Source organism: Gopherus flavomarginatus, chromosome 10, assembly GCF_025201925.1.
Source record: "Gopherus flavomarginatus isolate rGopFla2 chromosome 10, rGopFla2.mat.asm, whole genome shotgun sequence".
Lineage (NCBI taxonomy): Eukaryota > Metazoa > Chordata > Testudines > Testudinidae > Gopherus > Gopherus flavomarginatus.
This window is the reverse complement of record NC_066626.1, coordinates 49,680,117-49,700,438: the sequence shown is the minus strand read 5'-3', so window position 1 is coordinate 49,700,438 and position 20,322 is coordinate 49,680,117. Positions and strand designations below refer to the sequence as shown.

General features: G+C 45.1%; 1 protein-coding gene across 3 annotated transcripts in view; it reads right to left on the bottom strand.

Annotated features, from left to right (window-relative positions):
• Nucleotides 1-14,460, bottom strand: part of PLA2R1 (phospholipase A2 receptor 1) — an 83,541-nt gene extending 69,081 nt beyond the window's left edge. For all 3 annotated transcript variants that reach the window (XR_007776470.1, XM_050969172.1, XM_050969173.1), the window contains exons 1-4: nucleotides 14,047-14,460; nucleotides 8,592-8,975; nucleotides 5,032-5,199; nucleotides 2,935-3,099 (exon numbers count right to left, since the gene is read on the bottom strand). Coding sequence is in view for 2 of the 3 variants with exons in the window: in XM_050969172.1 (XP_050825129.1) it covers nucleotides 2,935-3,099; nucleotides 5,032-5,199; nucleotides 8,592-8,975; nucleotides 14,047-14,155 (826 nt within the window). In the remaining variant the exon portion in view is untranslated. The remainder of the gene's footprint in view (nucleotides 1-2,934; nucleotides 3,100-5,031; nucleotides 5,200-8,591; nucleotides 8,976-14,046) is intronic.
• Between the last annotated feature and the right edge of the window lie 5,862 nt (nucleotides 14,461-20,322).

Sequence of the window (20,322 nt, the reverse complement as noted above, 5' to 3'; positions counted from 1 at the left end):
TCTCCTCATATGGAGATTGTTCCATGCCCTTCGCTGTACTTTTTCCAATTCCAATATATCTTGTTTGCGATGGGGCAACCCGAACTATATGCAGTATTCACTATGCGGGCATACAATGGATTACTATAGTGGCATTATGGTATTTTCTGTCTTATTATCTATCCCAGGGGTAGGCAACCTATGGCATGGGTGCCGAAGGCGGCACGCGAGCTGATTTTCAGTGACACTCACACTGCCTGGGTCCTGGCCACTGGTCTGGGAGGCTCTGCATTTTATTTAATTTTAAATGAAGCTTCTTAAACATTTTAAAAACCTTATTTACCCTACATACAACAATAGTTTAGTTATATAGTATAGACTTATAGAAAGAGCCCTTCTAAGAACGTTAAATGTGTTACTGGCAGGCGAAACCTTAAATCAGAGTGAATAAATGAAGACTCAGCACACTACTTCTGAAAGGTTGCCGACCCCTGATCTATCCCTTTCCTAATGGCTCATAACATTGTTAGCTTTTTGACTGCCACTGCACATTGAGCAGATGTTTTCAGATAATTATTCACGATCACACTAAGATCTTTGAGTGGTGACATAATTTAGACCCCATCCTTTGTGTGTACAGTTGGGATTACGTTTTCCAGTGTGAGTTACTTTGCATTTATCAACATTGAATTTCACCTGCCAATGTGTTGCCCCTTACCCAGTTTTGTGAGATCCCTTTGTAACTCTTCACAGTCAGATTTGGACTTAACTATCCCAAGTAATCCTGTACTGTCTGCAAATTTTGCCACCTCCTCTATTTATCCTTGTCCAGATCATTTACGAATATGTTGAACTGCACAGGTCCCGGTACAGATCCTTGGGGGATCCCACTATTTACCTCCCTCCTCTGTGAAAAATGACCATTAATTCATACCCATGTTTCCTATCCTTTACCCAGTTACTGATCCATGAGAAGACCTTCCCTCTTATCTCATGATTGCTTACTCTGCTTAAGAGCCTTTGGTGTAGGACTTTATAAAAGGTTTTCTGAAAGTCCAAGCACACTATCTCAACTGGATCACCCTTGTACACACAGTTTCCCAACAAATCATGTCCATCTATGTGTCTGATAATTCTATTCTTTAATATAGTTTCAACCAACTTATTTCCCTGGTACTGAAGTTAGGTTTACTGGCCTGAAATTGCCAGGATCACCTCTGGAACCTTTTAAAAAAATGGTGTCACATTAGCTATCCTCTAGTCATCTGGTACAGAAGCTGATTGTAAGTGATAGGTTACATACCACATGTTGTAGTTCTGCAATTTCATATTTGAGCTTTTCAGAACTCTTGGGGGAACTCCATTTGGTTCTCATGACATATTACACTTTATGAATTTGTTTCAAAACCTCCTCTACTGACACCTCAACATGGGACAGTTCCTGGAATTTGTTATTCAAACAGAATGATGCAAGTCTGGGAATCTCCCTCATATCTTCTGCAGTGAAGACCATTTATAGATCTGGGATATCAGACATCTCATACATGATGCAGTTAAATGCTTACCCTTGTCTCTTCATCCTACCTTGATGGGATAGAGATTTGAATCCCACTTCTAGCACAAAGTTGTAACCAGGGCATTCATTGCCTGATCACCTCCTAGTAGCTAGGTGTGGTAATGCAGTCCTTTTCTCATCTCTGGCACCCCCTGAAGACTATAGTTGACTTAGGCAGGTCTTCAGGGGCTTGGTCCTCCAGCCAGGTCACAAAGTACAAAGAAGCCCTTTCTGTGGTACTAAAGAATCCAATAACAAACAGTCTATTTGCCCTCACTAGGGTCTTCAGCCCTAGCTCTGGGTGCTATAAATTCAGCCCTTTGTTTGGGATCCAAAACAAGGCCGGTCCTCTACTTGGGGTTTACACCACTTTACCTGTGGCTGTTAGGGGAACCTGGGCTCACTCACTGCTCAAGGTTCCATCTCAGGGACCTGATGAACAGAAGCCACGCACTACTTACTCCAATCTGTTGCTGGCTTTTCCCTGGGCCTTTTCCTACTGGGCCCCTTTTATCTTCAACCTTATCTCAGGCCCAGTTCCCTCAGGTTCTTCACTACCTCCAAGCAAGAGAGGAGCACCTTTTTTCACTCCTCTGATCTCAGCCAGGAACTGACCTGCTAATGTCCTGCAGCTTCTTTTAGTTAAGGCTACTGGATTCTGATTCACTGCTTCCATGAGGTTTCTTTAGGTAGACCTGGAGGACCCACCTTTACTGTTCCTTTCCTGTCACTTCACTGCTTCCTGGGTAGGGATGTATAGGACTTCAGGGCTACCCGCATGGAGCTGCAAAGGCCAGATACACCTCAGCACACTTCCAAAAAGACTTCAATTTCAAGAATGGAATAATAAGCCTTATAGTAAACCATTTGGAAGGGGAAAGAATAAAATAATTACATCCTGGAGTAACATACACATAAACCTTGGACTTTGTTAAGCCCATATCTTACTTGCACTCAGATTTTAAAATTTTTTTTATTGGAACAAATGGTGTGGAAATGCCCTGAAAACAGAAGTGGGTAAGAAAAGAGATGTATATGCTAGATATTGGTGGCTATGTTGCAGCATCTCTTTGCAAATCTATAGAAACCCTTCTACATGAATACACTGGTTGGGGCTCCACAGATCTAAGTAATAAATAGCCACTCTATGCAGCCTGCTCCTCGGGCAACTTGGCTGAAATATCGCAAAGCTGTAAAGTTTTGATCTAGACTTGGGTCTGAACTTCTCCATAGTCTGGGGATGTTTGGGTCCAGCTTTTGGTTGGAGCCCATTTCTACTAAAGAGCAGTATTTGACACATGGGATGAAATCCTGGCCCTTCTGAAATGAATAGAACTGCCCAACTAAAGAAGCAAAATATATATTTAAGTAAGTTTTAACATAACTACACATCTACTCACCACTTATATACCTCTGTTCTGCCACGTCTGTGATACTTAGCAAATCTCCTCCTTGTGTCTGACATGCAACACGTGCCTCATTCCAAGAAAGAACAGAAAAAAGATTGAACTGATAGCAAATTTGGGTGTCAGGGTTCTTCTCCCAAAAAATATCACTACCAGGCTCTGTGTGAAAATCAGTTAAAAACAATATGATGCAACAAAACAATTACAGAGAACATTATAATATAACAATCTAGTTAATGTTGAACACAAAGTGGAAATGCTATTGAAGCATGAGTCTGAACTCATTTTCAATGTTTAGTGTTAAAAGCACACAAGGAAATAGGATGCTATATGAATTTTAAAAGTTTAAAAATTTTCACCACTGTAAATGAACTGTTCAGCCTTTCACAAAGTTAGTGAGTACTAGCGGGAAGGTCCTCACCTGGTGTAAATTGTCATAGCTTCACTGCAGTCAGAGCTATGACAATTTGCACCAGCTCCTAGAAGCTTAATGGTGAAACTAACTCACAGTGAATTTTGTAGGAACAGGGCAAACCCCGATCCCCACAGCCAGAAGGGATAGGCAATTACATCTCCCCTTACCCAGTGCCCAAGAAGACATCTGTTAAGGGATGAACACATTATGAACAATTAATAAAGGCAAGGCTGGTAGTACTGCTTATTAAGATATCCTGACATTTCCCCATTACAAAACCCTGTTTTTAGCTGCTTATAACTTTGCTGAACTCTAACCATTTGGGCTGCAATTTTCCACCTTGCTTGTCTGTCTCAGGCAGAATTTTTTTGGGGGGGAAATTTGCCCAAAATAGCTCAGCTGTTTCCGAGAACATAGGTAGGGGAAAATATGTTGATTACCAACGTTAAGAAATTCTGGAGACCTTTTCCTTCAAAATGCTCTTTGGAGCAGGGACTTGAAATTTGGCAGTGGGTGGTCTTGGGTGTCATGATGTGTCTTTTGCTGTTTGTGATGGGGCAGCTGCCCCACACTATCAGAAAGGGGGTTAAAAGCAGCCCTAGCGAAGCTGCACCAGAGGCAGCCAATTAGAAAAGGTCTGAGGGGAGCAGCCAGTCATGGCCTGGCAGGCTCATAGAAGAAGGGTTGCAGGGCAGAGCAGAAGGAGTCACTCCCTGGAGCTTAAGGAGGGAGGTAGACTAGCTGCCTTGCAGGCTGAGGGCAGCAAGCACCCTGGACGTAGCAGTGCTGGAGGCTGAGGCCCTGAGGCTAGGGCAAAGAGGGTGCTGGGGCCACGGGGAAGTGGCCCAGGGAGATCCACAGAGGAGTCAGAGGGGATGCAGTAACTGGCCGCTATCTATAGGGTCCCTGAGCCGGGACCCATAGTCAGCGGAGGCTCCAGGCACCAGCACTCCAAGCACGTGCCTGGGGCAGCAAACCATGGGGCACAGGGTCCTGCCAATCCCTGTGAGGGCGGCAGGCAGGCAGCCTTCGGTGGTGTGCCGGCGGGAGGTCCACCGGTCCCGCGGATTTGGCGGCAATTCGGCAGTGAGTACGTGGAAGCCATGGGACCAGCGGACCTCCCACAGGCAAGCCGCCGAATCCGTGGGCCTGGGTCCCTCCCACCCTGCTCCTTGCCACTGGTGAAGTGGCTAAACAGTAGACTGCACTTGCCACAGAGGAAGTGGCTGGACAGTGGACTGCAGCTCCCCCCGGAAGGGCGGAGAACCAAGTGCCAAATACTGAGCCTGTTAAAGGCAGTGTGTGACCAAAAGCAGCTTTAAAAGGTGTACTGTAGTCAAAAACAGTAGAGGCCCTGTACAGAATGAATCATCATTCACTGCATGCTGTGGAGAAAGTCTCCATAGATCATCTGGATGGGTGGGCTGGTAGAAAGGCAAGGGTACAGTCAGGGGAGGTCAGTGGACATCTCTTGTATTCATATTTTGCTCTAGGGATCTGGGTCTCAGAGATAAGCATAAAGAATTATAGTAATGGCTATAATTTTTTGAAGAAACATCCATACTAATGGAATGGCAAGGATCTTGCAATTAATAAAACAGCCTGCTCTCCTTGAACTAGTGTATGACATCAGACAAACTTTTATTTACAAAACAGAGAAGAAAGGCAGTACATACCAGCATTTGGGCAAAACCCCCATTTTTCATCTTGTTCATACCGACTTGTTGTGGCACACCAGTAAAATTCCCTGCTTTCTCTGGTGCATTCGTAGTACCATTTGTTCTTATATTTAAATGGAAAAATACAAGGGAAACCAAGAGAATTTCCCAGCAGGGTATATGTTTCTACAATAAATAAAATAAAAGGAAATAGAAAAATCTGTATCAGTCAAATACTAGTTTCTTTTCTACTTTTTTTTTTTTAACTTTATATCACAGCAATGCTGTTATTAAGACTACAGCAGCATACCCTGCATCAGCAGAAGTTTATTTTTTAAAAATTCCAGTCAACCTAAGACTTTCAGGCAATTTTTCAAAACTGTGACCCTGATTTACTACTAAAAAAATGTATATGCAAAAAGTAATTATGCATACAAAATCTGCATTTGCAACTAATTGCACATAGAAATGTCCATGCAATTGCCTGGTCTGGATGCACAAATCCTTTTAGAGCATTTCAAGAGCAGGGCTTTGAACATCATATCCTTATTTGTACATAATTCAATGACAAACAAACCCCGAGAATCTTATGGATTTCTACTGTTCTTGAATTTTCCCTGTTTATTCCTCTGTTCTATAGTTCCTTGACAGTAGAATTTTAATCAGTGTATTTTACCAAAGGAAAAAAATATTTTACAGTGTGAACGGTAACAATCTGACTTTGGGGAAGAGTAACTAATGCTATTTGAATTCACTATAGTTTTGGTTAATGCCTTTACAAAACAAACAATCTAGATTTTTTTCCTACTATATTTTCATTAACAAAATATGGAAAAAATTAAGTACATCTGAAACCTGCGAAGAAGCTTTACCTCACTAAATAATTTATTAACTTCACAGTATTGCCCTTCAGTGTAGGGGCATTTTTAAAGCACCATAATTGTTTTTAGCATGAAACTAATATTTGTGAAAGGTGCTGGACTGATAGCCTGGAGATCAAAGTCCTCTGTCTACAGCTCAGGCATAGCATACACAGTTTTAGTTTCCCAGAGCTGATGGCAGTCTGTCTCAATAAAGGTGGGAGAGTAGTTTATTCACTATGAATCTCGTTTAAAGCCCAACAATGTTAATGGACAGTGTTAGACACATGGGAGATAGCTGTATTATTTTTATATTACACATACCTCATTCTATTTGATTGCTATCATGCTATCAGTCCTAAGTGATTTTTTGCACATCGGCAGGAACCCAAAATCAATGGCTGTAAGTAGCCAATTGCTGGTATTTAAACAATACAGGTGTCAATACCTTTGAAGATTTAGCCTCACCATGCTCTGATCATCAGGCTGGCTTAGCAACCCCAAGAGGGTGGGGGAATCCAAGTGGGGGAAAATGAAGCAAAGGATTTCGGATGGATTTAAGCCTCAGCCCTGAACCTCAGAGGGACACAGAAGGAGGTAGTGATCGCTGAGAAGACACTGATCTTCCTCTCCCAGATGTTGGGAATACAGGGATTCAGGCCTACCTAAATCTTGAGAGAAATGCTAAGCTTAAGTAAGATAATGTTTGTTTAGGCCTTTTTGTTGTTTTAAACCTTTTCTCTCTGATTGCTATGTTTCTATAAGTGAATAAATACTATTTTGTTTTAATGAAGCTGTTCTAACTCACTGCATTTTTATGCTGCTTACAGCTCCCAACAGGAAGTCTATCTCAGGGGCCAAACCTAGTTGGACCTGCTGAGCAAACATGGTTGGCAAAGTGGGATGCTGTAATTTGGAGAATCAGCCTAACATTGGGGTGAATTGCAGGAGAGAAGTGCAGGTGCTGGCCTTGTTACTTGAAAGAGGTCCTCATGGAGAGACCGAGTCAGGCGTCAAATGTACAGCTCGTGCTGGAAATGTGACAGTGACAATTTTATCTCTGTATCTTCATTTCTTTTTTATAAATGTTAACATATTTGGATGCTTGTATTGTCTATAAATATGGAAACCTATACTCTTTAGTTTATATGCAACATCCACCACTTAGCCAAAACACCAGATCAAAATACCCCTAAAATCTGAGCCTGGCTCCTGAAATTTGCTCTTGGTCCCTTTCTCTATAACAGGATAAACCAAAATACTGATCTCCATACCCCAGTGTTTCAGGTGTTCAAATCCAGACCTTGAGGTTGCCAGTCCTCATATTGCTACACTGTATTGTGACCTCTGGTCGATTTTGTATCGTAGGCTACGTCCAGACTACCCGCCGTATCAGCGGGTTAAAATCGATTGCTCGGGGATCGATATATCGCGTCTCATCTAGACGCGATATATCGATCCCCGAGCACGCTTATATCAATTCCGGAACTCCATCAACCCCAACGGAGTTGCGGAATCGACAGGGAGAGCCGCGAACATCGATCCCGCGTGGTGAGGACGGGTGAGTAATCCGATCTTAGATATTTGACTTCAGCTACGTTATTCACGTAGCTGAAGTTGCGTATCTAAGATAGATTTCCCCCCGTAGTGTGGACCAGCCCTTACAGACAGGAGCTATACCTTCACTAACTTGGTGAGGCCACTATTGCTGAGCTTGGTGGGGGCAATGGGGTGGCTCTACTGTTCTATTTGGGGGTCTTCCCTACTCAGAACAAAGAGGCACCAGGAAACTGCAGACAGTTGCTAGTGCTTCCACATGCTCAGAAATGTTCCTGTGCTGCCTGCAGTTCCCACTTTGGTAGCTGTGCTACAGAAGAGTGAAACTACAGGCTCAGGGGAGAACCTGAGCCACTTCCCCTGGAGGATGGAGATGGGAGGACAGCTGATGGAGCCTGAAAGGTAGGAGAAATAGGGTCTCCGGCTGGTTGGAGGAGGGCACTGGAATCTGCAGGGGTGATGAAGGCTGCTGGAGCCTTCAGGGGTTGGGGAGGGAACATGTGGCAGCTTGCTTGGGCTAGGAAGAAGGAGCTTCTGGACACTGCCAAGGAGCAAGAGGGTGCGACTGGAATTACCAAGAAGAGGGCAGACTGCAATTTACATAGGGAAAGGAAAGAAACTGGGAAAGGGAGTGTTGAGTGCTTAGGAAAGGTGAACAGGGGGTCAGAGAAGAAGAGAATGCTGGCCCAGGGATTAAGAGAGGGAAATATGGAGTCCATGTCAGGGGGAAGATAGAGAAATTCCCTCCTGATATTTGTGCACACACATTTTGTGTTTGAGCTTGACTTTTTCCTCTTGCATGCACTGAAATGGAGGGTGAGGGAAGGAATGATGGGATCTGTGAAGAATCTGAAAGTCAGCACCAGACTCAAAGTACTTCGTGCTTTTTTAAAAATCAAATCTCATGAATATTTGTAGTTTGCCTGAGGATTTTTAAAACCATAGGGCTTGTAATACTGGGATCCTGATCCAACTTGTGATGCTTTATAATACTGTAAAAAACAAACACACACACACACACACACAAACACACACCCTAATTTAAAGACTCAGCATGATGCAGGTCAGGAATGATCATGAAATTGATAAGTTATGTCTCACCCTGCTTCAGAGAACCTGTACAAAATTCTAATGGCACTGTGGATGGAGACTTATTTTTACCTTGAAATGGATGTTCACAAAGATCTTCATCATAGGACATGTACTGCTTCCACTGGTGATTAGTGTTTCTTTTTGCCACAATGTGTTTGCCATTTTCAGCTGCTAGTTTGTATTCTGATGCACCAACCAAGAGCTTTCCATTACAGTTCCACCATAATGAATGCTGAGCAGAATCACATTCTAACAGGCTTAATGGTTGCTCTTCATTACTGATGTTCAGTCCTAGACAAGTGCTTCTGCCTATGTTGAAAAGATGACGTTTCGATACCCATTTCCACAACATATATTTGGAAAGTTGACTGCAGTCTTCAAGAACAAGTCTAAATGTATCTGCTTTAATGCACAGGTTGAGATGTTCACTTTGGATGATAAACATCCCTTTGTCTGGGGAAAAAAGAAGTTTCAGTTCATGATACTTTTTTGCAGATTATTATACAGGACCAGGGCCTTAGTTTTGACCATTTGAATTAAAACATGCTTAACTTTTACAAAGAACTTTGAAATTATCTTTCAAATTACATGTAAAATATTAAAAACAACTGGTACTCCAAAGACAAGAAGACTGTTCCAAATTGGTGCTGGCATAAAAAAAATGCATTAAGCTCTCAGCGATCCTTCATAGCCCAATGCAAAAAAATCCCACCCTTTTATTTAAGGCTAGTACTTCTGAAGTCACTCTTTCTTGTTTCTGTTTAAGTATCCAGCATTGTGACACCTATTTTATGTTATATAAAATGTTAACTACATAGGACGAGACTTTCATGAGCAATCAGTAATTTTTATGCTCAGTTGAGACATGCTCAGCACTTTCTAAAAATCAGGCCTGTTCAATATAGCTCAAGCTGGCTACCCAAATAATGAGGCACACAAAATCATTAGTCACAAAATCTTGGCCACAGAACAGGGGTCGACAACCTTTCAGAAGTGGTGTGCCGAATCGTAATTTATTCACTCTGATTTAAGGTTTCGTGTGCCAATAATAGATTTTAACGTTTTTAGAAGGTCTCTTTCCAGAAGGCTATAATTTATAACTAAACTATTGTACGTAAAGTAAATAAGGTTTATAAAATGTTTAAGAAGCTTCATTTAAAATTAAATTAAAATGCAGAGCCCTTCGGACAGGTGGCCAGGACCCGGGCAGTGTGAGTGCCACTGAAAATCAGCTCATGTGCTGCCTTCGACATGCGTGCCATAGGTTGCCTTCCCCTCCCATAGAGAATTCATAGAATCATGGAAATGTAGAGCTAGAAGGGACTCCGAGAGGTCATCTAATCCATCCCCCTCTGCGCTGAGGCAGGACCAAGTAAACCTAGATCGGGGTAGGCAACCTATGGCACATGTGCCAAAGGCAGCATGCGAGCTGATTTTCAGTGGCACTCATACTGCCCAGATTCTGGCCACCAGTCCGGGAGGCTCTGCGTTTTAATTTAATTTTAAATGAAGCTTCTTAAACATTTTAAAACCTTATTTACTTTACATTCAACAATAGTTTATTTATATATGACAGACTTATAGAAAGAGATCTTCTAAAAACATTAAAATGTATGCGAAACCTTAAATTAGAGTGAATAAATGAAGACTTGGCACACCACTTCTGAAAGGTTGCTGACCCCTGACCTAGACCATCCCTGATAGGTGTTTGTACAACCCGTTCTTAAAAACCTCTAATGACGGGGATTCCACAACCTCCCTCGGAAGCCTATTCAACTATAACCATAGTTAAGCTCTGGAAAGATTTTCCTAAAATCTAACCTAAATCTCCTTTGTTGTAGATTAAGCCCATTATTTCTTGTGTTCCCTTCAGCGAACATGGACAACAAAGAACAGTTAGAGGTTCTGCAAGTTTGCAAGCGTCAATGAGAAGAGTTGAATCATAGGACTGGAAGAAACCTTGAGAAGTCTCATGGCAGGACTAAGTATTATCTAGACCATCCCTGACGGATGCTTGTCTAACCTACTCTTAAAAATCTCCAGTGATGGAGATTCCACAGCCTCCCTAGGGCACTTTATTTCAGTGCTTAACCAGCCTGACAGGAAGTTTTTCCTAATGTCCACCTAAACTGCCCTTGTTGCAATTTAAGCCCACTGCTTTTTATCCTGTCCTCAGAGGTTAAGGAGAACAATTTTTCTCCCTCATCCTTGTAACAGTTTTCAAGTACACAAAAGGTTATGTCCCCTCTCCAGGGGTAGCAGAGCCTTCCTAAAAGTAGGGGGAGCAAGGGCCCCCACCACTGCCCCTCCTCTTCCCCCCAAGGCCCCGCCCCCAGCCAAGCTGGAGCGGGGCCAGGAAGCCCAGGCCCTCCGCTTGACGGGGGGGGGCAAGAGTACCCCCAGCCATATCCCTGTCCCCCAAGCTCCCTACCAGGGCAGGTAGAGGGTCTGCAGCACCCCACAGGTGCCCACATGGCTCTTATCCTGACCTGGCTCCGGCTTAGGCGGGGAGGGGGAGGCAGGGCCTCAGAGCCACAGCTTGGCCATGATAGAGCTGCTTGGGCATCTGTGGGAAGCCGTGAAACCTCCATCTGGCCCGGGAATGGGGACACAGGCCAGAGCTGCTCTTGGGCCCCACCCTCCCCTGGATAGTTGGAAGGTGGGCTCCTCACAGCTGCCATTGGTCGCTGCTTCCAGCTGGGGCGAGGCCTCAGGGGGAAGAGGCAGGGCAGAGGTGGGACCATGGCAAAAAGTGGGAGGGCCATAGTCCCTTGGCTCCCCCCTGTTCTGGTGCCTCTACCCCTTCAGTCTTCTCTTTTCCAGACTAAACAAACCCAATTTTTTCAATCTTCTCTGAGATCATGTTTTCTAGACTTTTAATCATTTTTGTTGCTCTTCTCTGAACTTTCTCCAATTTATCCACATCTTTTCCTGAAATGTGGCACCCAGAACCAGACATAAGACTCCAGTTGAGGCTTAATCAGCACGCAGTAAAGTGCATGTGCACTGCTGATAGACCCAGGTCGTCAGTAGGCAGAACTGAACTGAGGACCTCTGGAGCTTAGTACAGGAGCCTCTACCACATGAGCTAAATGCTAACTTGTTGTTAGCTAAGGCTGTAGAGCAGACTCATTTTTTCTCTCTCTCTAAGTGGTCTTGGTGCCTCTAGATGGGACAGAACACCTCACCCAGAAGGTGTGTGGGTTACACAAGAATTACTTATATCTTGCTTACAACACTCCTGCTAATATGTCCCAGAATGATGTTTGCTTGTTTTGCAACAAGAGTTACACTGTTAACTCACAGATCTCTTTCCGCAGTACTCCTTCCTAGGCAGTCATTTCCCATTTTGTAAGTGTGCAACTGATTGTTCTGTCCTAAGTGAAGTACTGTGCATTTGTCCTTATTGAATTTCATCCTATTTACTTCAGACCATTTCTGCAGTTTGTCATTTTCATTTTGAATTTTAATCCTATCTTCCAAAGAACTCCCAGCTTAGTATCATCTGCAAACTTTATAAGTGTACTCTCTATGCCATTATCTAAATCATTGATAAAGATATTGAACAGAACCGGACCCAGAACTAATCCCCGTGGGACCCCACTTGATACGCCCTTCAAACATAAATGTCAACCGATTTAGAATTGCTGGCTTTTCTCCATCCAATATAGGGAGATGGTCAAGCTAGGACAAGAAAAACATACTGTGAATAGAACAATATGCTTAGCTCATCATTCTATGCAAAAAAAAAAAGTCAGCTTGCAAGGGGTGAAAGGCCAACAGCTGATCAGCACTCTCAGTTCCTGTTTACTATGTTCAACACTGCAACAGGCCACCTCCACTTCCCACAAAAGGCAGTGGGAAACTTCTCATAGTGGTAATGAGAGAGGGTTTTACTCCCCTCAGCAGCAGCAGATGGGAGAGTAGTAGGAAGTTGCTTGGAATAGGGAGAACTTCACTGTCCTCTGACAAGACACTGGGAAGGAGAGCAATGGTGAAAATCTGACGGGATGCCTAGTCTATTCTCCCAGGATAAAAGGAAAAAAGGCAGCCACTGAGGTGGGAGAGGGGATCTTTGTTTTCCTCCCACCAAGGGTCCGTCTTCACTGCAGAATTAACCAGGGCTCTTATTTGGGAGTCGTCTCTAACCCCTTTCCTTTCCACACACAAAACTTTTATCTCAGTGTGATGGTACTTTCAACCCAGGCAAGCTGGCCTATCCTGGAGGTGTAGCTAAAGCCAGAATGTGAGGCTTTCACTCAGGCTGGTAACACACTCTTGCAGTGAGGACACAGGCTAGATCACTTAGTTCTCTATTTCCTTCCCACAATTCCCCTATGTGCCCAGAAAGCCAGACGAGTTCTCCCACAATTCACTGGGAAAGAATCATACAGCAGCTCAGGGCCGCCCAGAGGATTCAGGGGGCCTGGGGTCTTCAGCAGCAGGGAGCCCCCACCGCTGAATTGCCGCCGAAGACCCAGCACTTTGGTGGCAGATCCTGGGGCGGAAGGACTCCCCTGCCGAAGACCTGGAGCAGAAGAAGTTCCGGGGCCCTGGAGCAAGTGAAGGACCCTGCTTCAGGGGCTCCAAAAAACTCTCGTGGGGGCCCCTGCAGGGCCCGGGGCAAATTGCCCCACTTGTCCCCCCTCTGGGAGGCCCTGCAGCAGCTCAGTTTACTGCAGCACAGAGAACCATGGGATTTGCCCCCCAAAGTCCTAGTGCCACACACGTCAGGCTCTCTAGTGTGGCTGCTCACATCTCAGACAGGTTCACCCTGGTGTGAACACCCGAACACTTAACTCTGCAGTAAAGACATGCCCAAAGACAGAAAAGAAAGGCCGGGAAGCTATCAGAAGGGTAAATAGAGATGCGCATTCCCCTCCCAAAAAGCAGAGGAAAGAAGGGCAGATCTTCACCTCTCTGCCTTCTGGCAGGTAGGAGAACCTAGCATGGAGGAATCCTTATGCTTCTCACCAAACATGTAATTGCTGGGGTGGGGAAAGGAACATCTTCACTCCCCTCCCTAAAGTTCAGTACAGTGCCCTGAGGAGAGTGGGCTTCCCTCAGGGGAATGAGGACAGCACCACTATCCTCCCCTAAGAGAGTATAGAGGACATGGGGGAAGTGGCACAATGGCAGTAGGGGTGATGAAACTTTTCTCCAGAACAGGAAGGAAGAAGAAGAGAGGACTCACTAGAAGAGGAGAGGGGTCTGGTTTGAAAAACAGAGAGCATTTCCTAGTGTAACCTGGTGATTATGTTCACTTTCCAAACGAAAGCCAGAATCCCATGCTGCTGCCAAAGAGCTGCACATGTAAACATGCTGTCAGTGTAAACACATCCCCCAACAGGCTGAGTGCAGTTTACAACTGCAGGACAGAACAGGAAGAAAACAAAAAAGAAAAGGAAAACTGCAGGACAGAACAGGAGGAGGAAAAGGAAAAAGCAACAACATTAAGTTCAGGGCTGTTCAAAGCAGCTGCCTTTCGCACTAGTTCCTCAACATGGCTCATTGCTTCACTTACTCAGAAAGTAGGGCACTTGGTCCTGACTCAAAGCTGCATCGTCTTCAGCCAAACTGTAGCAAACTAGCAGCATGGAACAAACCAGGAGTTGGATCTGCACACACAGCATTTCTGCAGAGTAACAGCTCCTGGCAAACACTTCCCTATGGACTCAGTCGATGGAAGAATACCACACTTTTCAGGGAGAGAGCGATCCTGGATATGCAGCTGTTCCCCGGACCACCACAGCCACTCTGACTCCTCCTGGTTTGATGAAGGGGAGGGACCCCCACGTCCACTAACAGCAACTGCTTTCTGAACAAGGGGGTGGGACATGTCCCGCCAGCCCGTCTAAGGAAGGGAAGTGAAGCAACCCGACCCTGTTAATTTGTTTCTGCCTACAGGAGGGACACGCAGCACCGACTCCCTCCAACCCCTGCTTGGGGAAGTGGCATGGAACTTCCCGCAATCTCACCCACTCTGCCCTGCAGTCCAAGGGAGGAAATGGCAGGGACCTTCTCCACCCTCCACGTCTCTCCCACGTGCAGCATGAGGGAGGGGAAGTGAAGTGCATGCACACTTATGTCCTGGCCCCAGGAAATCCCAAGTGAAGTACAGGCAGTTCCCCTGCTCACCCCACCCCTCCCGCTGGGCTAGGAAGGAGAAGTGCCATGCAGTTTTCACCAAGGCAGCTGTATCTTCATTCCCCCAGCACCACCCCAGCTTCAGGTCAAACTTGTTGGAACTTGAGTGACTCTCTGGGGAGCTGAGAGGGAAAGAGGTCTCTGTTTAAGGAAAGAGGGACATGCTAGACAGAAGGGGGAGGATAATGTCTAAATTGAACTGTTAGCTGGTATAAAGTTAACAGCTGGTACAAATACACTTCTAAATCTTAATGGTATCAATACATTTCTAATTAAGAGGTCAGAACAATGTTTTTAGTATGAAATGGTGTGTGGAGCACTATACAAGACTGCATCTGTGACTGATTGGGAGTTAGCCAGCAGTGGGCTCAGACTGACTATAGAGCGAAGTCTGACATGGGCTCCTTGACTGGTGAATGGCTCAAGTGACACAACTAAGACATGCCAAATTAGAAGACATGGATTTATTTGAAATCTGACAAGCACAAACTTTTTTCCCTGTGCCCCTGTCCTGTACCCATTTGCAAGTATACTGAAAAAGAGCAGGAAAATTACAGGAAGACACTAGGTGGAAACAGGTGATGCAGCAATTTCTGGCAGTGTCCAGTCAAATGTACTGACCGGACACTAAAAATCCAATTACTGCAGGCAGTTCAGGGGAGAGTGGCAGCCTGTCACCTGGCCCTGAAGTGGCAGTTACCATGGCAGCATACATGCATGAACCAGCTTGGGCTGCCCCTTTGAGGAGCATGGGCTGCACGGCTGCAGTGGAGGACAGGCATGGCAAGGGGGTAAGGAGCTCCCAGCAGGCATGGAATGTTCCCTGGGACAGAAGGAACACAAACTGCTCTGCCAGCTGGTGTTTTCCCAGCCTGCACTCTCAGGCAGCTCCAGGGCAGGGAGGACCCACGCAGGTGGGGATGAGGGTTGCTGGGCAACAATGCACAGGGAGGCAGGAGGGCCGCATCCTAGTTCGCAAGCAGGGTGGCCTGGCTGCTCCCATGTGGCCGCAGTGCTCTTCTGAGCTGCACTCCCAGGCAGCCTGCTGAAGCTGGGGTTTGCAAGTCCCTTGGGCCTGTTCACACTGGAGTAGAGGGGGAGAGCAGTGAGCGATGAGGCCTGGGGGAAGGTGTGGGGCCGGTTTTCAGACATTTTGCTGTTCTATTTAATGAGCTGATTTGTAAATAATTTGCACCCTAGTTACCAATTTAGTCATTTTCCAACCCTTTCCAAAATTTGAACACTGCCTCTAATTTCAATTCCTGGGGAAAGTACTGGGACAGAACACAGGTGGGTGGAATTAATATGAAGGTACAGTTTTAATCTGGGTAAGTTCTTCCCTCTCTGGCTCTGCTACTAATGAGAAGAGATAACAAAATTCCATGTTTGTGTTCAGAGCATAGCTGAAATCCCTGCTTGATTTCCAGCTATTGTGGTGGTCTTGTCATCTTGTTTCTTTTTCTCCTTCTTCCCCCTTTTATCATCAGGCAACCCTACCTAGTGCCCTACAGGTGTACAAGCTTCCCTCCCTTCACAAAGTAGCCCACCACCTTCACTAGAGACCCTCTACACACACACACACTGGCCATCCTCTTGCTAGGGCCCCCACTCTCTCACACACTAGCAGCATTCCATATTCCCAAGGCCCCGTGGAGAATAGAAGTGTCACATGTTTAGCTGAACTGTAATTAAGATGGCAACTAAACAGCCTCTATTTTGTTGTTCTATTTAATGAGCTGATTTGTAAATAATTTGCATTAAACATTACACATGTTGCTTCACAGAACTTGGCAGCTATGCACTAGCTCCCCCAGGGAGGGCCCCACTGTCACATACTCTAGCAATAGTGCCAAGAACAAACAGGCCCCCAAAATCATGAGATCTTTTGAAAAATATATAATTTTTAAAAAATTGGCTTAATAGTTTTTCATCATTTAGGTTTCACTTTTCAAGCATTTCTCTACATCAAAGAGGGCTAGAAAAATTACCTTTTTAAAAATGAAAACATTTCCAGCATAAGAATGGCATTCAGTTCTGACACCTCCTTCTGCCACTAACCCCCACCCCCCAAAGAAAAAACCCCAAACCTATCACAAGCAGAGTTTTTACCCCAAGAAGGGAGAAATGCCAGAGTGTCCATGAAGTCTAGTATAGCTTTGGTATTAAGAAAACACCAACTATCGCAAGACTTGCATCACAAGGTTCACTCACCTCTAGGGGAGCCTCTTCCTGGCTCTGCTCAAGTCCAACGCCCCCTTCTATAGATCATTCATGCTCTCTCTTCATGACTTGGCCCTCCTGTCAGGTCACCATACGCCTCCCCTTTTGGGATACCAAAGCCCCACTGGATGACTGTCTGTCATAAACAGATAGCTAAGGGTTAATGTCTCTTTCACCTGAAGCACCTGACCAGAGGACCAATCAGGAAACCGGATTTTTTCAACTTTGGGTGGAGGGAATTGAGTGTCTGAGTTTTTGTCTGCCTGCCTGCTTTCTCTGAGCTTTGGAGAAGTAGTTCTACTTTCTAATCTTCTGTTTCTAAGTGTAAGGACAAAGAGATCAGATAGTAAGTTATATGGTTTCTTTTCTTTGGTATTTGCATGAATATAAGTGCTGGAGTGCTTTGATTTGTATTCTTCTTTTGAATAAGGCTGTTTATTCAATATTCTTTTAAGCAATCGACCCTGTGTTATATCATCTTAATACAGAGAGAACATTTGTATGTATTTTTCTTTCTTTTTTTATATAAAGCTTTCTTTTAAGACCTGTTGGAGTTTTCCTTTACTCAGGGAAATTGAGTCTGTACTCACCAGGGAATTGGTGGGAGGAAGAAATCAAGGGGAGATCTGTGTGTTGGATTGCTAGCCTGACTTTGCATTCCCTCTGGGGGAATAGGAAAGTACTTTTTGTTTTCAGGATTGGGAACAGAGAGGGGGAGTCTCTCTGTGTAGTTTCACAGAGCTTGTGTCTGTGTATCTCTCCAGGAGCACCTGGAGGGGGGAAGGGAAAAAGGATTATTTCCCTTTGTTGTGAGACTCAAGGGATTTGGGTCTTGGGGTCCCTAGGGAAGGTTTTTCAGAGGGACCAGAGTGCCCCAAAACACTCTAATTTTTTGGGTGGTGGCAGCAGGTACCAGGTCCAAGCTGGTAACTAAGCTTGGAGGTTTTCATGCTAACCCCCATATTTTGGACGCTAAGGTCCAAATCTGGGACTAAGGTTATGTCACTGTCCTAGGCAGTCTTCGCTCCACTGCCCGGTCTGTGCCACTTCCTCAGCAGCTCGTAGGGAAACCAAGGCTCACCAATAACTCTGGGTTCCAGGCCAGGGACCCTGCAACCAGAAGCCAAGGTCTGCACCGTCCCAAACCTTGCTACTGCTTCCCTGAGCTGCTCCTACTTCATCTCTATCAAGCTTTTTGCCTCTATCAGGCTCTTTATCTACCTTCCTCTGAGTATGCCCTTCCCTTTGATTCTCCCCTGATTTCCTCCTTTCCCTCTCTACATATAGGGAGTGACTGTAGGGGTCCACACTGCAGACCCCTTTCTGCTGCCAACTCCCAGACTTTATCATAGAGCCGCCTGTCCCTTCTCAGCTGGGCTCTATTCCCAGTCAGGGGCTGCTCGTCCAGCCTAATTCTTCTCTAGTGTGACCTATCAAGTTAATTGCCCCCCCTTCTGAGCCTCATTAACCTTTGCAGGGCTCGTGTGGAGGTGAACACCACATCGCAACTTGCAATAAAATTGTGAGTTAGCAACAGTGCACTGGCCTCCTCACACGCTATCTCACCCCTCAGTAGATCCCCTGTACCCACACACTACATCACGTAATTCATCTTCCGCCCTTCAGGACTCATCCACACATACACTAGTTTCCCCTCACTAGCTCCCTTTGCACAGTAACCCTCCCACTTATGTAATCCTACAACCCACTACATACAGTATTAATAATATCTCAGCCCCTTGAGCCCTACTCACATGTAAACTTGCTTTCCTTTTCCTCACACATGGTTGGTTTCAGGGTCTGCCTACCAGCTACTTCACCCTGTACATACACACAGCTAGTTTGTGTCTCCACTGTCTCTAGCAAAGCTAGCTCCAGGCAACAGCCAATGAAGCAGGTGTTTGAGGCGGCCAATGGAAAGGGACGGCATGTCTGGGTCTTCCGCGACGGGTCCCTCAGTCCCTCTCGGAGCAAAGGGACCCACCGTTGAATTGCCGCTGAAGTATGAAGCAGTGTGGTTGAGCTACCACCGAAGTGCCGCCGATCGTGGCTTTATTTTTTTATTTTTTTTATTTTTTTTTGCGTCTTGGGGCGGCAAAAAAACTGGAGCCGGCCCTGATCCCTAGACTCATATACACGTCAGCACATCGCCTCTTATAAACACAGTTGTAAACTGTGGGAGTCTCCTTCCTCCCCTACTTGCAGCCTACCCTCCTCTCAGGACTGGGGGCTGCAGTGTGTTGACTGAAAGGAGGGAAACAGAAACAGGCAGCTGTGTACAGACTCCCCAGCATGCCATTAGCATCTCTGCAGGGGGAGAGGAAGAAGCACAGAAGCAGCTGCAGCTCTTCCTCCCCTGCTGCCACATCCCCATGAGAAAAGAAAGGCTGCACTACGCAGAGGGGCTATAGCTAGGAATATTTTGTGTTATTTTCTCCTGTCCTGCTCTAGCCAAGCATTTGGGAGTAGCACTAGAGGGAAATAAAGTTTGTGGGGATCTGTCTCTTCACCCTCCCCATAAAATCATGCATTTTCTTTTTGTTACAATGACTGTAGTTGGAACAGAATGGCAACAACAAAAGTACCACCAAAAACTAATCAAGTTGACACAGTAAGAAGGAGCCTTACATACAAGCTAGATACTTATAGTGCAACTTCATTTCTATCATTAGACCCAAGCAACTTTCAGCTGAACCTGCTTCCAACTCACCAGTGTCTTTTAACTGTAAGGCCTTGTCTACACTATTGATATTTTGCAAAAATTTCTCATCTTTGTTAACCACCAGTGCTAACAAAGTTGAGAGCCCTAGTGTAGATAGCTGACCAGCTGCTACCAGCATTTTAAGCACTAGGTCATGTAACCCTACTCAACATGTAACTGATATAGGCCAAGATCCAGCAAAGAATTTAACCAAGTACTTAACTTTAAACATGTAAATAAGACCAATAAAGTCATGAGACAACTAATTTGTTTAAGTTTTTTGCTAAATTGGAGTCACGGTGCTTAAAATTCAGGTGGCTTCTGGTTACCTATATACAGTAGAGATCTCAATGTTGCTAACACCAGTGGGGTGGAACCAGTGTTAATAAACTGTTAGAAACTGGCAAAGTTTCTCTAAGAAGATATGACTTAAAAGAGGTTAATATTGCTTGTATACACACAGAAGCATAGAATATCAGGATTGGAAGGGACCTCAAGACCCCCTGCTCAGAGCAGGACCAATCCCCAACTAAATCATCCCAGCCAGGGATTTGTCAAGCCTGACCTTAAAAACCTCTAAGAAAGGAGATTCCACCACCTCCCTAGGTAACCCATTCCATTCCAGTGCTTCACCACTCTCCTAGTGAAAAAGTTTTCCCTAATATCCAACCTAAATTTTCCCCATTGCAACTTGAGACCATTACTCCTTGTTCTGTCATCTGGTATCACTGA